Source organism: Lepidochelys kempii, chromosome 5 (assembly GCF_965140285.1).
Source record: "Lepidochelys kempii isolate rLepKem1 chromosome 5, rLepKem1.hap1, whole genome shotgun sequence".
Classification (NCBI taxonomy): Eukaryota; Metazoa; Chordata; order Testudines; family Cheloniidae; genus Lepidochelys; species Lepidochelys kempii.
The window spans coordinates 124,652,894-124,669,986 of NC_136384.1; the positions used below are offsets into that span (position 1 = coordinate 124,652,894).

A 17,093-nucleotide genomic window follows, 5' to 3' on the forward strand; every position below is an offset into this window, starting at 1 on the left:
TTTTACAGTAGCATTCAAGAGCCTCGAACACTATATTCTGTTTTATCTTATTTTACAACCCCCCCACCCCCACCCCACACACCTCCAAGAATGCCTGCGTCTGTCTAGCAGGGGGGAAACAGAGCATCCTTCTGAATCCAGGGCTGGTTTCTGCAACGGTTGTCCTTACTCTGTAACTGTTGATTGCTCTCCTGTGGGTCAGCGGGGTATTGAAGTTGTGCAGTGAAGCACTCTGAAACTTTCGGTTTGTATGTGTGGGGTGGGGTGGAGGGGAATGAGCAGCAGGCTGAACTTTATGAAGAAAGGTCTGGCTCAGCTGGGGTCAGGGAATGTCCATACGGAGGGTCACTGTGACCACCATCCAGGAGCCAGATGGCTGCACTTCATTTACGTGTCTTAGAAAAGGAAGGGGAGAGAAAACTCTGATATGATCTTGGTCTTTTATGGTCTCTGACTGAGAAAACAGCTTGTTGATGGTGCTAAGGGCGGTCCCTTCCAGACCAGCTGTCAATTAGTTCTGAACTCACCACAGGCCCCAGTCTACAAATATTTCTACATGTGACTAACTTTACTCACAGGAGTAACCCTCCTTGGGACCATAACTGTGAGTTACGGTACTTGCATGTGTAAGGATATGCAGGATTGGGGCCCACACCGTTCAAGGGAGAAGGTGGCTGGCACTGGGTTTTAGCAGCCTAGCTCTTTCACCCTTCTTTGAACACCCCGGTATAAAATGTTAGAACCTATAAAAGAGATAACAAGGGAGGAAAATCAATGGGGTCTAGTATTTCATCTTCTTTATATCAGTCTCAGGATCCAGATAATTGCACTGAGAGCCACACAGGTGGGCCCCTGCACTCATGCAGTGCCCCACTGAAGTCAAAGGGGCTCTAGGTGAGTGCATGGGTGGGGTCATGTGGTTCGCAATACTGGATCAGGGTCTAAGAGTAACAGCAGAAGTCTACTGGCGGGCATTGGAAAAGGAAGGCAAGGCAGTTACGCTAGATGCATGCTACACATCAAACCCATGTGAAAAACAACAACCTACGCCAGGAACACAGAGCAACAAAGTCGTCAGGACTCACACTCCTCAGGGATTCTAAACTACTCAGATATTTATTGGAAAGTAGGAACTGGAAGGCACACAGGACAGCCACACCAAGATTACACAACCAGAACTACAATAGATGAGCGTGCAATTGCAGTGAAGCCTGGTAGGAGTAAAACTGAAAGAAAGCTGCCAAATGAAGCTAAAAATGACCAAACTAAAAGCACAGAATTAGTGTGAGGTTTTAAATCCTGCATCAGGGACAGCAACAAATACTAAAGGGAAATACAGAGCTACTACCAAATACAGAGGAAGTTCAATAATACAGATGGAAAAGGGCAAAATACTCAGAACACATGCACTTTGTTTCATTCTCCAACAAAAAGAATGAAGGAAGCAGGCAGCACCCCAAGATAAACGGTAATGAGGATCTGGGAAGGAGCAGCAGTGAAGTCAATGAGGCAGGTCGGAGATTACTCTCTGAACTTGAAGCGAGTGGGCTGCCGAGGTGTAAGCGATCATGATGACCTGGTTACAATTGTTTCGGGCACGCAGAATTAAACCAAACAGCCATATATGTTTGGCCCCTGAAAAGGGCCAATTTCCAAAAGCTAAAAATAATTATGGGAAAAAACTCAATGGGAGGAAATAATTCAACAGAGACAGGTAACTAATGCCTGGGAACGGTCCAGAAGAACATCTTACTTCAGGCCCAAAGAGAGACAGTTCCTCAGCAGCCAAAGGGCTATTAGGGAGGTAGGGATAGCTCAGTGGTTTGAGCATTAGCCTGCTAAACCCAGGGTTGTGAGTTCAATCCTTGAGGGGGCCATTTAGGGATCTGGGGCAAAAATTGGGGATCGATCCTGCTTTGAGCAGGGGGTTGGACTAGATCATAGAATCATAGAATATCAGGGTTGGAAGGGACCCCAGAAGGTCATCTAGTCCAACCCCCTGCTTGAAGCAGGACCAATTCCCAGTTAAATCATCCCAGCCAGGGCTTTGTCAAGCCTGACCTTAAAAACCTCTAAGGAAGGAGATTCTACCACCTCCCTAGGTAACGCATTCCAGTGTTTCACCACTCTCTTAGTGAAAAAGTTTTTCCTAATATCCAATCTAAACCTCCCCCACTGCAACTTGAGACCATTACTCCTCGTTCTGTCATCTGCTACCATTGAGAACAGCCTAGAGCCATCCTCTTTGGAACCCCCTTTCAGGTAGTTGAAAGCAGCTATCAAATCCCCCCTCATTCTTCTCTTCTGCAGGCTAAACAATCCCAGCTCCCTCAGCCTCTCCTCATAAGTCATGTGTTCTAGACCCCTAATCATTTTTGTTGCCCTTCGCTGGACTCTTTCCAATTTTTCCACATCCTTCTTGTAGTGTGGGTCCCAAAACTGGACACAGTACTCCAGATGAGGCCTCACCAATGTCGAATAGATGACCTCCTGAGGTCCCTTCCAACCCTGATATTCTATGAGTCTATGATTTTGTTAAACAGCCCTCTTCATTAGGAGGGGATATGAAAGCAGCAATGCAATACAATGAAAGAACACATTAATACATGGAAAACCAGGGAGGCAGCTGGCAGCGAATAGGAATCCGATGTTAAAGAAATGCAGGCGATTTATTTCAGAAGCTAAAAGGTATCAAACTTTTCCATGGCTAACAGGGCTAAGGACAAAAAGAAGGAATGTTTCTAAATACAGTATGTCAGGAACAAAAGGAACCCATTCAAACGTATAGGTCCCCTCCTCGATGGAGATGTGAAAAGTGACAACAATGAGGATAAGGCAGAAGCAGCGTTCAATAAGGATTTCTGTTCTGTATTTGGGAAGAAGCTGGATGATACAGTCTCACCATATAACGATGACGAAATACTTTCCAGTCCAACAGTAGCCAAGGAGGATGTTAAAACCTTGTCTGCTAACGACAAACATTTTTAAAACCAGTTTTTTGCACCCAAGAATTTTAAAGGAGCATTCCAGAGCACTGATGTTAATCTTGGAGAACTGGAGATATTCCAAAGGCCTGGAAGAACGTTGGTGCTTTGCCAATATTTAGAAAGGGCAATTGGTATGAACCAGGTAACCTCTGGTATGCTTACGTTGCATTTAGACACCCGTGGCTGGCCCCTGGCAGCTGACTGGGGCTCACAGGGCTGTTTAATTGCAGTGTAGACATTTGGGCTTGGAGCAGCACAAGCTCTGGGACACTCCTACCTTGCAGGATCATAGAGCCAGGGCTCCAGCTCGAGCCTGAATGTCTATACTGCAATTAAACAGCCCCTTAGCCTGAGCCCTACCAGTTTTCAATTGCTGTGTAGACATAACCTAAAGGCCTGTTTGCCCAGGATCCAATATCAGGCTAAGTCATGGAATGGCAGCTACAGGATCACCATGGAAGAGTTGAAAGGATGATAATACAATTAACCACCACCAATGTGGGTTCCTGGAAAAAACAGTTCTGTGAAAGAATGTTATTGTTCTCTGACATGAGTACAAGTGTGGCTGACAACAGGACCCGTGCTGAGGGAATATCCTGGGACAGCTGACTTAGCACCACGCAACATTCTCCTTGAAAAGGGAGAACTATCTAAAAATCAGTGCAACTCAGATTAAAGGGATTTACAAGGGTTAACTGATCAGCCTCAAACCGCAGTTGTTAATGGGGAACTATGTCTAGAGGGGGCCAATTCTCAGCCTAACGCTATTGTGAAGGACTAGGGAGGTGGTATTACCTTGCTAGAGTGTATATTGTGCTACTGAGACCATTGCTGTATTCCCATGTTGGGAAGGGTTTGGAGAATAGCTAAAAAAATGACCCGTGGTCTGGAAAACGTACTTTATCATGACAGATTAAAGGAACTTGAGCTATTTAGTTTATCAAAGAGTAGGTTACGGGGTGATTTAAAACACAGACTAAATACCCACACAGGGAGTTACTCATAGCAGACAGCTCACTAATGTGGCAAACGAAGGCATAGCAAGATCCAATGACTGGAAGTTCAGTCAGCAAAATTCAAACTGGAAATAAAAATGCAAAATTTTAACAGCAAGGGTAATTAATCTGTGGAACAGTTTCCCAGTGGACATGGTGGATTCTCCATCATCTGGAGGCTACCACGGGATTAGTTGTCTTTCTAAAAGCTATGCTCTAGTTTGACCACAAATCGTTGGGCTGAAATTCTCTGTCCTGTGTCATACAGAAAAACAGACTAGATGATCCTGGTGTTCCCTTCTAGCCTTAAAATCTATTAAATGTATAATTTAAACATACTTAAATCAGCAGAGCCAGGTGTCATTCATTCCAAGGTTCTCAGAGAACCAGAGGAATCGTTATAGCTGACAACCCACAGAAGACAAGTGAGGATCAGAGAAGGACATCATCTACACAGAAACTGCATTCCAGCTATTCTGGGTGGGTCTCTGCACACGACAGCACAAAGCCACAGTGGAAGCCTGTGTGTGACAGGAGTGTTGACACACATACAAAGAGGAATTTGGATTTTAATATTCTTGTACAGCATATTTTTAACCTGTAGGGCAGACCCTCAGCCTGTGCACATTGGCACACATCTGCTGAAGGCAACGGAAGTATAAACCCAAATCTAAGAACATGAAGTCAATGGACTCTGCTGAGTATTTGGCCTGTAGCTTTAAGGGTAGGAGGTTTGAAACGGGCTAACTGCTAAAGTGTGGAGTCCTTGTGACACTTTAGGTGCCCCTCCCCCCCAATGGAGTAGGAATGGGCCTACTGCACCATCCCAGAACTTGCCCTAGGAAGCATCACAAATCGGGGTATGCCTACACTGCACTTAAACCCCTGAGGCTGGCACGGGCTTGTGGAGCTCGGGCTAAGGGACTGTTTGAGGCTAGAGACTGGGTCAGGCTAAAGCCTGGGCTCTGGGACTTTGCAAGGTGGGAGGATCCCAAAGCCCAGGCTGCAGCCAGAACCTGAGCACCTAGAGCACAGTCAAACAGCCCCTTGCCCGAGCGCCGTGAGCCCGAGTCAGTTGGCACAGGCCAGCCGTGGGGGTCCCACTGCAGTGCTGACGTATCCTCCGACAGAGGCATAGTCGTTTACAACCTGCCCATATCACAGACCTGTTTCCCACCGCACCCGTCCCAGGGAGGGTGTAAATAAGCCTCCTTACGCCTGCGTGCCCAGACCCAAGGGCTGAGTAGCCCATGCAGGGGCTTCTTCCTGCCGTACGCAGGCAAAGAGGGTTTGGTTGTGACTTTGGTTAACACAGCATTTCCTTAGCTGCTGGAACAGTGACATGAACGCTCAAACCAGTTGAGCCTATGATGAGTGGATACGCACAACGTGAGCATGCTCTGAAGGAGCCAAGCCAGGAAGGGAAGAATTGTTAAGTGGAAGCATGGAAGAGACCAGCACAAAAGATAATTACTTAATCTGGGAGTTCCAGGGGCCTTAAGTGTGACCCTTTAGCTGTTAGAAATCTCCTCCCATCTCTCACTCAGCACTGCAATCTACACACCAGCTTCCCCCAACTGTACATTTCACAAGAACATAAGACTGGCCCTACTAGGTCAGGCCAAAGGTCCATCTAGCCCAGTATCCTGTCTGCCAACTGTGGCCAGTGTCCTTCCATCCAGAAAGACAGTCTTTGTGAAAACGGAAAACAAGCAAGAAATGGGTGTCTATTAAAAAGCTGAAACAAAACAGAAAGACCATGAATGTTTTAATCAGAAGCTGGAAAAGATCAAGTGTATTTTGTTAAGAGCACGCCAAGCAAAGACTAAAAATCCCTTAACACCCCAGAAGCGCAATGCCAAATCCAGGAACTGTCACCAGACACAACACAAGCTGACAGTCAGCATTCTACAGTGCCTTTGGGTACATTATCCAGCCTCACTAGTGCCACAAAAGTGACTGAATTCTGTCGCACCAAAGGAAGCCCTGTTTATAAGTTTGTGCCCACCACGTTTTACGGAACTGTACTTACTTTAAGGAAAGAGAATAGTCATGCTTGCTTGTTTGACTATTCCTTACAAGGTAGCTACATTCTTTACACAATCGTAACAGGTTTTCTGCATCTGTCCGACTGATTGCGCCATGATACCATCTAGGAAAAAGGAAAAGCAATGAAGACATAAGTAAACAAATATTCAACTAACAGAACATTTAGCCACATAAGTGCTTTAAATTGAATCAGTGGTTAACAGCTTGAGGATCACTCCAATAAAATACATTGGTTATGTTCTAGAAGGCTGTCATTACAATTTGAGAGAGACAGGGGGAGTGAAGTCATATCTTTTATTGGACCAGCTTCTGTCGGTGAAAAGGACAGAGTTCCCTGTCAGCTTGAAAGCCGGTCTCTCACCAACAGAAGTTGGTCCAATAAAAGGTGTTACCTTACCCACCCTGTCTCTCCATTATCCTGGGATCAAGCTGGCCAAAACAACACTGCAAGTTACAATTTAAGATGATGATTCCTGGGAGCGTCCAAGAAGGCTGAAACGTAAATCAGGATGTATATACCAGCAGAGTCTATATGAACCTTTTCATGCAATGTTTGGTAACAATCTGAGGACATTGTAAGAAAATGATGGCACAATCTGAGGACATGGTAAGAAAATGATGGCCACAATCCTAGGATAGGAGAGAAGTGTGAAAATCTCTGGTCTCCAACCCACACAAGCTTCCTGCCGCCCACAGAAGGGAGTGTATTGGTAGTTTAAATAATTGAAATTATCCAATTGTATAAATCTAACTGGGGGGTAAAAACTGAACAAAAACGGAACATCAGGATTGCTATATAATAGAAATGCTATATATGAAATATGAGAAAACATGAAAGAGAAATGAGAAATAGGTGTGCCCGTTTCCTTAACAGACGCGCTAAACCAAAGGCACTCTTTCTAAATGCACCTGTGAACAATGCAGAATGTTTTTATTCAACCCCCTGGATAAGTCTATTGGGCTAGTTCGTTTAAGGAGAGATTAAACAGTCAGGCATTCTGAAAGCTCGTTAATTACATCATGAAGGCGGGGGAGGGAGAAATTAACCCTTCCTCATCTGCAAGCATGTCTGCAAACTAAAGGTTGTGGGGGCATGGTTTCCCTAGGATTTGCCATAGAGGATCAGGTTGCACTAGTCCCATAATGCACAAGCTAAGGCGTTAGAGGAAAGCAGACCTCCCCGCTTGCACCAGACACATGATATGCCTGGTCAGTGGTGCAATGATGTGCATGCGAGGGGAAAATCTCTTCCTTACTTCTGCAGTGCGCAGCTGACACCCTGATGCAGAAAATTTGATCCCCCCCTCTCTCCCTCCCCCCACCTTATCAAGCATAACTACAAAATATTACTGGCCTTGAACACCATGCATTGCTGCGTGCTGTGTGAAAAAGCATTTCCTTGTATTTGTTTTAAATTTACTACCCCAATAACTTCCTCGGAGAAGGGAGCGGCACTCACTACCACTGAACAAAGTCATTGCCGGAGAGATTCCCTGGAGGGCAATCCGTTATGCTCCTCAACATCTGTGTGGTAATGTTAGCCCTATGAAAAATCCTGCTAGCGAAATCTGGTGTAAGGCACTAAACCGAGCTTGCTGCTAGTATTAAATAGTCATCACGTCACCCTCTCTTGTTACACCCAGAGTCTCCACCAGAAGTGAAATATCTCAACCGATGGAGGGATTAGGACAGAGAGCAGAGTAAAGACCCTGAATAGCCTATACTAACCGTGAAATGAAGTCACAAGAAGTATTGAGAAAGGAGGATGAAAATGAGCAGAAAAGGCTTTTCTCCATCAGATATTTACAGGTAGGGGATATTTCTCAGTAAGAATTTTAGAGGTTATCCTGATAGGGTTCTGAGAACTGAATTGAAAGAAGTGTTATCAAATGGATGAGGTGATCTGAGCCCAGAAGAAAACACAAACATTATCAGATTTCACAAAGCGACAGAACAATGGAATCGGGAAGGGTGCTCTGAAAAAATATCATTGCCATTCATCAAAAAAAATTAATAATCCTCAAACAAAACAAAACATCTAAGCCAACAACAGGACAATGCCCATTAAGATGAGATTGAAATCTACACACTTCAGCTATAGCCATAGGGCTTAATGCATACCTCCCGGCCCAGGGCAGCTGCATTAGACGTGTGTGAATGTGCAAGCCAGAGTGTGCGCAAGCGAGCAAGGTTTGTGCAACGGCTTCATGTGTGGGTTGCAACAGAGAACTTGGGCTTTATAATGTGATGGGAGAAAACAGCAGCCTGATCCGACATGGGGCAACTGCTGATGGCGATTATGTTTCTGTATCAGAGATAAATATTGCTAATGGGGCTTTGGGGAGTCAGTGTATTACTTTGCATAGCATAGCCATATAAACTAGACACCCAAATACCGCAGAGATTTCCAAAGCCAACTACAGGTTAGGCTTTAGCATGGCAGTGTGTCCTTAGGCAGCATTAGAATCTCAATGGATAGGTTTATTTTGTTTGCACTGGGGTTGTCTATTCTTCAAATGTCTAAAACACCCCGTCCCCCAACCCCCTCACACATGTCAAGACTCAGCTGCCAATGACATGACCAAGAAGCAGTGAAATAGCCCCAGCAAGTATGCTTGCATAAACACGTAAAACAGAAGAAGCTCTAGAGTTCCAAGTCTCATAAGGATGCGAATAAGAGACCCAGCAAAAATGTATGGCAAAAACACTAAAACTTGTCCGCATCATTCAAATGTGATCATGTATTTCTACCCGAGTAGGGCCTGTTCCAGCTCCCAGTGAAGTCAATAGAGAGACTCCCGTTGATTGCAAAGTGCAGTAGATCAGGCCTTTAATGCTGTGCCTTTTCACTTTGCACAATTGAATCTTCATGTCATTGAATGGCATGGTTCCTGATTAACGTAGCTAAACGGCTATTAGCTAAACAGGATCAAGGAACTCTAGATCTGGAGTAACAGCATCCAGCCATGGAGTTAATCGGGAACACCACCATATGTAAACATGCCCGTAGAGTGAGGGCCAAATTCAGCCCTGGTGTAAGCAGCTATAACACCACTGAAGCCCAGGTAGTTGCATCACTTACTCATCCTGCCATGTCCATGTATTGCAGCTCACCTGCTATGCAGCATTACATTCCTCACAGTTCTGAGCTGGGCACTGGAGGACTAGAGTAGCCGCAATGGACCTTATTTACAGGGTGGGGAGGGAGGAAGGAAGGAAGATCTCATCTCCAGTGAGAGGCAGGAAGTACAGAAGAGACATCATCATCTTCACTGTTTCGTTTTTTGCCTCGTATATGGGAGAAGCGGAGCAGTTCCACTCAATTTCTTCAGATCTCTGACTTGCCAGGTACATGTGCTTAGAGGTTTGTTTTTCCCTTAACCCCAGGCATCTAAAAGTAATTTCCTGATTCTTAGCTGGATCGGACATTTGTGTCTTGCCAACATACCCTGCACTAATCCACTCACTTTATAATCTGCACGTGCGTGCACACACCCCTCTCCCCCCGTCTCTCTCCACTTCTCAGCAAAGATTTAGTAGCAGATGCTGCAGAAAGGTGTCATATTTACTAAGACTCAATTTAAACCAATCATTTAGGCTTGCATTTCAAGATGTACTGCAGCATATTTTGTAAAAAAAAAAAAAAAAAAAAAAACTACCTGCTCACCTATTTTGTGATACGTTACTGTTGCTTTTAAAAAATGATTTGTTCATTTCAGGCTTGATCCTGGAGATGCAGTTATGGGAACTGAGGTTTCTCAGCACCTCACAGCTTCAGTCCTTTACATTTGCCAATTCACAAAATCCAGAAAGTTGCAAAGGGTCTCCCAGTTATTGGTGCAAATTAGCAAGGTGCTACTATATTCCCAAAGTCAGAAGCTGCTCCTTTGCAGGGATTCAATCTTGGATTTCACGTCAAGCTGATGAACCAGGAGTCTGGTGTAAATATCTGACCATCACCCAATGAACTGAAGACAGAAGTACAGCCAGATCTCTGGTTTTTACTTTCTATTTTAACACAGTTGTTGCATTTCAAATTATCCACTAAATCTTGACCTCAAATCATGTCCTGTTTTACTCGCCCACCAAATGTTCCAAGTTACACTACCATCTCCACCCTACTAAACTTTGTGTTCTTTAAAGAGTCCAAACTACTTAACTGATTCTTATCTAACTTTGTCATATGAAATTGATGGTAGTTTCTTGGCTAAAACCATTTAAATCCCAGAGGGAATTTTTATAGCCAAAGTTATAGTCCTGTAAAAGCCAGGGGTTTATAGCAGGGGTGTTGACTGACCCTTGACGGTTGCAGTTTCCTATATTAGAGATTTCTGCATTTTCAATGTGTAGCCACTTGAAAGCTTTGGGTGATGCCAAAGGGGTAACACGACTGTGTGGATGGGTTGGAGAACCTGAGATGCAAATCCCACTTGCAGAACGTGCTGCCACATGGCTGAGCAGTATCTGCAGCAATACGTATGGTACCAGATCACTCTACCACTCATAACCACACATGCAGCTCTGCTCAGTCATCCGCTGGGTGACATGGAAGCACAGGGAACACAAGAGGCACCCCTGTAGTGGGGAGAGAGAGAGAGAGAGAGATTCTGGAGACTCTTCCCAGAGTGCCTTAGGAGCAGGTGTGGAGTTAATAAACCCATAGCTGATTATCACCATTGCTCTGATGACCTCTCCTTATCCTGGTATTGTAACAGGTCCAGCCAGGTTAACCCAGAGACTGCTCTCACCGACAGGTGGAAGGGGATGAATATCGGAAACAGTATGACTACTTTCTATATAAACAAGATCTTCTATTAGAGAGACTTTAAAGCAGGGCTTTTATTATTGTATTTCAAGCCTATCAGTATGATCGATACGGATAAAAATTTAAACACAAAAATGAGCCACTCACAATTCACACAGGTCATGAAGATTACAGCTCCAGAGCATCATTCAGACAGACTTCTATTGTTTCCCCCCTGGCACCTATCAGCATAATATATACACATTGTATAACAATTAGAGATAACCTGAAGTGAACCCTCAGTGATGGTGACATTCTTGTTCCTTGTGTGCATGCTTAGGGGTTTGTAACAGCATGAAACACCGGGAAGTACAGGGGACAACAGGACCGGAATGCTAACAGGCCTCATTCCCTCCAGCCACCTGCCACTCACTTAGGCAGATACAGAGCTGTGTACACACAGTGTTTTCCATGTTAACTCACATTTGTTTTTCCAGTGGCACAGCTGGATCTACTCTCTCTCCCAGGATCCCACAGAATTCTGGGCTGCCATGCTTGATGGGTTTGAAGCCACCTCCTGGAGCTCGGAGCTGTCGACGCCTGTCACTTGAAGGTGAAGGAGAAGACTGCCTTTTCTCATTCCCGTTAAACTGGGCTGCAAGAGATTTGTAAGAGACAACAGTTACCTCTCCAGAATCTACTGACAAAAGAATTCTAACAATGGAGACCAGAACTGCAGCATTTTAGAGGGCTTTATGCTTTAGAAGGAGGATAAATATACATCTCTGACATGGGACTTAGTGGTTTACCCAAGATGCTTAACTTAATATGGAGCCTTTCTGATAGTTCACATTACAGTCCTAAAATACTGCATCAGATAACTTAGTGCAGTTGTTAGACAACCAACAACAGTGCTTGTTTTCAACATTTGACTTGCATCTCCATCACAACATTGAACTGCTCAGTGTCGAGCAATTTGCATTATACTGAAGAGACTTAATTTTGCTTGTTTTAGGGATGTGATTCAAACAGAAATCAGGTTAGAGAAGATGCAAGAACCCAGTTCCTCTGAAGGTATATGGAATTCCTTGGACAATGATCCAGGCGAAAACATGGACAGTACATAGTTATATGAATATATCAAATGCATTGACTGATCAGCAATTATTTAAAAACGCAGCCAGCCAGGCAATGTTTGGCAAGACTGTCTTGAAATAATGGGGTAAAATGAGTGACAAAACCAAAAACGTTATCCGCCAGTCTCTCCAGCCAAAGCAGAGCGTCAGTTCTGGAACCCTGTGATTTCTCACGGCACTGGAACATCAGTAACAGAAACCAAACTGAAATAAGTGCTCATAAAAACGACACTTAAGAGGCTTATTAGGGAGCACCATACCATCATAATTTTTATCCAACCCCATGTCTTGATAGCTGTGGTCCTCCAAGGAAGAGGGCACAGATGTGGTCACAGAGGTTTTAATATCTACATTCCCTGCTCTAAGTTCCTGGGTCACTTTTCCTGGGTCATTCATCTTCCCCATAAAAAAGGAGAGCGCGGACTCTGCTGCTCCAGAGAGATTTCTCGAACAGCAGCAGCAGCCGCATGAAGCTGACATGTTTCACTGCCGCCAACAGCTTTCTGAATAGCAGCTGCAAAATGGTCCAGTCTTGACAGGCTCATGCTGCTGTTGCTGGACAACAGGCTGAGCAGCAGCAGAGGCACTGGAGCTGCCTGGCTCCAGATTCAGGATGACTGCACTGCACTGGTTTACAAGTCAGCTCACATTTTTTGATTTTCTCCTGGCAACAAAATGGGTTAAAAAGCTTAGTTAAAAAGCACACCTCAAGTGCAATAGAAATTGATGTCATAGGGCCCCATGTTTGCCAGAGAGCTGCCCACTCACCTCTGGAAGAGGATTTTTCCTTCTCTACTGAAGATCATGAATTATTGATTCTCAGCAGATCTGTGGATCCAGTGCAACACAAATCAGTCTTTCCAAGGGTTTGGAATAGGCAACCATTGTAAATTAAGAGGCAAGGATTGCAAACGAAGATCAATGGTTACCTGCTGAGAATTTCAACAGCAACCATAGGGAAACCGTCATATCAAGAATGTTCCTGGACATGCTTGGTCAGTGCCAGATGCTAAACACCCATCTAGTGCTCCAGGGCAATGGTATTACCATGGCATAAGTTTGCAGTGACTAACAGAGTTTGGAATGGTTTGTACACACCCTGCAGCTTTGCATCCAGGACACTTTGTTAAAGCCAGCCTGGATGACCAGCCTAGTCACCATTTAATTGACAGGACAGGAATCAGCATGACCCAGCACAGCCAGAATTCAGCTCACTAGGATACACAGCATGCCAGACATATATTTGGTACAAATAACAATTGCTGATCTGAGCCAAACTATTTACATATTCTGTGCTTAGGGGCTCTAGCCAAAGTGTCCTAGGTGTTATGCAAATCCCAAAAGATTGCACTTAACGAAACACAGTGAATGTGGGGAAAGGGAAACAACATTTTTTTTTTCCATTTAATTTGCAATTTTAAAAGGTTTGTCTTAAGGTTTACAGTTGTAAGATCAATTCCCAAGTGCCCCTCTACCTCAGCATTATAAATTAGGGGCAGAAGTGGGTCAAACATAGCCATACATATTCCATGACCTATACAACAGGAAGATCTATTTCCTTCTCACACTGGAAAACGTACCATAGTTACTGAAGAATGAGTTACTCTCCAAATCAAGATGAAATAGCATGTGCGCATATGGCACAGAGCGCCAACACATAATCAGTTATTATGTCAACTAGGAAAGAAACAAAACACACGAAGCTCCGGTAAAATGGATATTTTCTCTCTACTGGGACTCTGTGAATGATAACGAACAAGTTTTATGCCTCCAGCCAACGAGAAATATCCTTAAATAAATATTTTATTTATCCTAGCCAAAAAGAGAGACAACCTACCACTAAACGGTAATATTGTTATAGCAATGCGGTATTTAAAATCAGTGTCTAACATTCCTTGTGCAAAAATCCCGTTTAAGTTTCAGAGGAACTTGCAGATTCTGTTTCTGGCTGGAGGCCTTAGGCATCTGATTCGGGCACCTGGCCAGCGTGTGTCTGTGTGCGTGGAGGCAGTACAAGCTTCCCAGCTAGAGCGGCTTGAAAGTTTTAATTTCTGTTTCGCAGGAAATTTGGGGGGGTGGAGGGGAAGGAGAGCTTTAATGGATGTGTTATTAATATGTAAGAATATTCTAACCTATACAGTATGTGTAGATTCATAGATATTAAGGTCAGAAGGGACCATTGTGATCATCTAGTCTGACCTCCTGCACAACGCAGGCCACAGAATCTCACCCACCCACTCCTGCGAAAAACCTCTCACTTATGTCTGAGCTATTGAAGTCCTCAAATCGTGGTTTAAAGACTTCAAGGAGCAGAGAATCCTCCAGCAAGTGACCCGTGCCCCATGCTACAGAGGAAGGCGAAAAACCTCCAGGGCCTCTTCCAATCTGCCCTGGAGGAAAAGACGTATCTGGATGAGGAAATAAGATTTGCGCATGGAAGTTTGGGCACCGATATAAATACTCAGGATAGTGCCATGACCCTATAAGAGGGTGAACCACCATGTGGAGAGGATTCTTTTTCCTTTTCTTTACCCTTAAGGACTCTCTTGTTTTGGCGATCAGCTCAGCTTTTGCAATACAGTTTAACGACTAAACACCCACCCTGATCGCCACCATCTCAGGAGTGGAGGAACCTGGACCATCAAACGCATTGGGCATGCCAGAGACCAGGCTGGTCCTGTCTCCCACTACCAGGTCCCCAAGGAAGGGCGTGAGTATACTAGTTTAAGTGGCTTTGTAAAGGGATGATATCACAAGGATCGATAGTACTGTACTACTACTATGTGGCTCTGTGGTTTGGGGTGTTGATAACTCTTTCCTTTATTTTCATAAAAATCTCTAAAGCCCTGGCTTTGGCCACAGTCTGATGTCTTTGCCACATACCCCGATGTCTTTGCCACATACCCCGAGGGTCCGGACAAAGTATTGAACTCTTTACATTCTCTCATTCTGTATCATGATTTTGGGACAAGAACCTAAGTCTTCTGGTCAGATCATTGGCGAGCCTATAATAAATCAGCCCTACAAAAAATCAGGTAAACAACGGATAGCTAGGCTTCTAGGCTCCTCGCTTTCTGCTAAGGCTGATGGGGCGCAGGACCAGAGATTGAGCCGGGAGCCTCGGAGCTTGGACTTCCAGGCTCGAGTTCATTTTAAATGTTAAAAGTGAAACATTTTGATTATTTCAAACTATTTTCTCCCTCATCTCTGCTGGGGTAGGGAACAAGAGAGGAGGCTGGATGGTTTTGCTTCCTAGTAGCTCCTTCTCCCCTCTCCTTCACAAATAGAAGGGAGACAACAGAGGTCAGTTTAAAGTGAGCTGCACAGGAAGACGAGTTGAGCTTGAAACCCTTTTGCAGTTTTTCGAAGTATCAGGCTAGTAAACCAAACATTTCCTTAAAAACACATCTGGCTTCATTTTCAAATTTCAAAATGTTATTAATGTTTTGAAAGTTTCAGCCAGTTCTGTTGCTGATACTTAAGATGAAGAAAAAACTCACCTACGTGTTCTTTGTGCAGCAGAGGGCAGCAATAAAAGGGTAGAAATATATTTTTAAAAAATCATTTGCAAGTCACTGTCCCAGGCTCGCTGCACCTGTCGCCTCTCTGGTTTGTCTGAGCACACCCTCGGGTACTGGGGCTCACGCTCCCCCCTCTTCTATAGATTGTGTGTGTGTGTGTGTGTGTGTGTGTGTGTGTGTGTGTGTGAATTCTCCACTCTTAGAGCTCTATTTACCACTTAGGAAACTAACCACTGCTTAAAATGAAACAAAATCCCACGTACCATTCAATAACCGCGCAGGCTTCGGTTATTGACAAAGTGCTCTAGTTCAAACAGGAATTCATTGGGGCGAGTCCTATCGTCTGCGTTCTGCAGGAGGGCAGACTATTTGTATTATTTATACGATCATAGAGCCTAGACACCCCAAACATGGACCGGGCCCCAACAGTGCTGGGTGCTACCCCCCTGCGGAACAAAAAGATGGACCCCAGCCCCAAAGAGCAACAGTCTAAGCAGATGATCACAATGCCCCCTCTGGGCTTACCCTCTGTGAATGAGTGCTTGAAGGAGATTTTCTATCCCATGGAAGTGGACAGAACAGTTGCCTCATGGGCCATCTCTACAGAGTTACGGTTGAGAGCTCCTGTTTTTAGTTCACCGATATAAATATTTATTCTTCACGGGAACTAAATGTGGTACACTATAAGGAAGGCCTGTTAGACAACAGCTTGACGCTACGCTCAATGACAATACTGACATGTTCACTTGCAACAAATAATCATACCCATATATTTTAAAGACAGCAAGTGGCAGGGACTGACAAGTATAATCACAGAAATCTCAACCACCTAAATAAAAGAACTGCCATTCATAACACTATAATCCAGAAGTAAAAATGCGGATAGGGACCAACAAAAAATTCAAATGTATTGTAATACTTTTTAATTAAATTCCTTTTTTGTAGTATGTAGTTTTAAGCTGGCAATATTTTTAATTTAGTGGGTCTTCATAAAAGATAACTGCTGTAATCCCTTAAAAGAATATTTACATTTAGACAAATCGTAAAACCAAACAGTAGTGACTGAATGTAATTAATTTACAGCCACATGCAGCAAATTAAAAATTAATCTTAATCTAACACATTACAGAACAAAGAAATAATTGGTGCAAAACAAAAGCTGTGGTTTTTATAAAAAAAAATTTATTCAAGGTTCAAACAATTAATACAATATCAGACAGCACTAAAGAGTGCATTAAAAACATCAATATTACTCAAGAACCAGTCTTCCCATGAGTGTGCGAGGGGCCTGAGGGGAAAGAGGTAATATGTTAAAGAGACCAACTATTTGTTGTTTTTGGTCAAATACAAGTCATTCATTTTATACTATATGCATAGAATATACAGAGCATTGTCTAGTTTGACACACACGTGCACAAACACACGTAAACTCAAGATTAGTTTTGAATAAAACCAGGGAGATTGTATTTTCTAGGTATTTTGTAGTCCTAGTTCAAAAAGGTTTCAGTTTGTCCAAGTGCACTCAGGTGTGACCTCACTTTACATGGAAGTGGTGCGGTACTGTACACTCACACAGTAAGTATTTGATTTGCATTCTCAGTGTTGGACAAACAATGAAGTCTCTGTTTTAACATTTCACAGACTGCCTCAAAGGAAAACTG

At 43.9% G+C, this 17,093-nt stretch overlaps 1 protein-coding gene across 1 annotated transcript in view; it reads right to left on the minus strand.

Annotated features, from left to right (window-relative positions):
• SHB (SH2 domain containing adaptor protein B) overlaps window positions 1-17,093 on the minus strand; it is a 150,404-nt gene that overhangs the window by 35,796 nt on the left and 97,515 nt on the right. Inside the window, exons 4-5 of the mRNA XM_073345717.2 lie at window positions 11,259-11,430; window positions 6,015-6,134 (exon numbers count right to left, since the gene is read on the minus strand). Of these exons, the coding sequence (XP_073201818.1) occupies window positions 6,015-6,134; window positions 11,259-11,430 (292 nt within the window). The remainder of the gene's footprint in view (window positions 1-6,014; window positions 6,135-11,258; window positions 11,431-17,093) is intronic.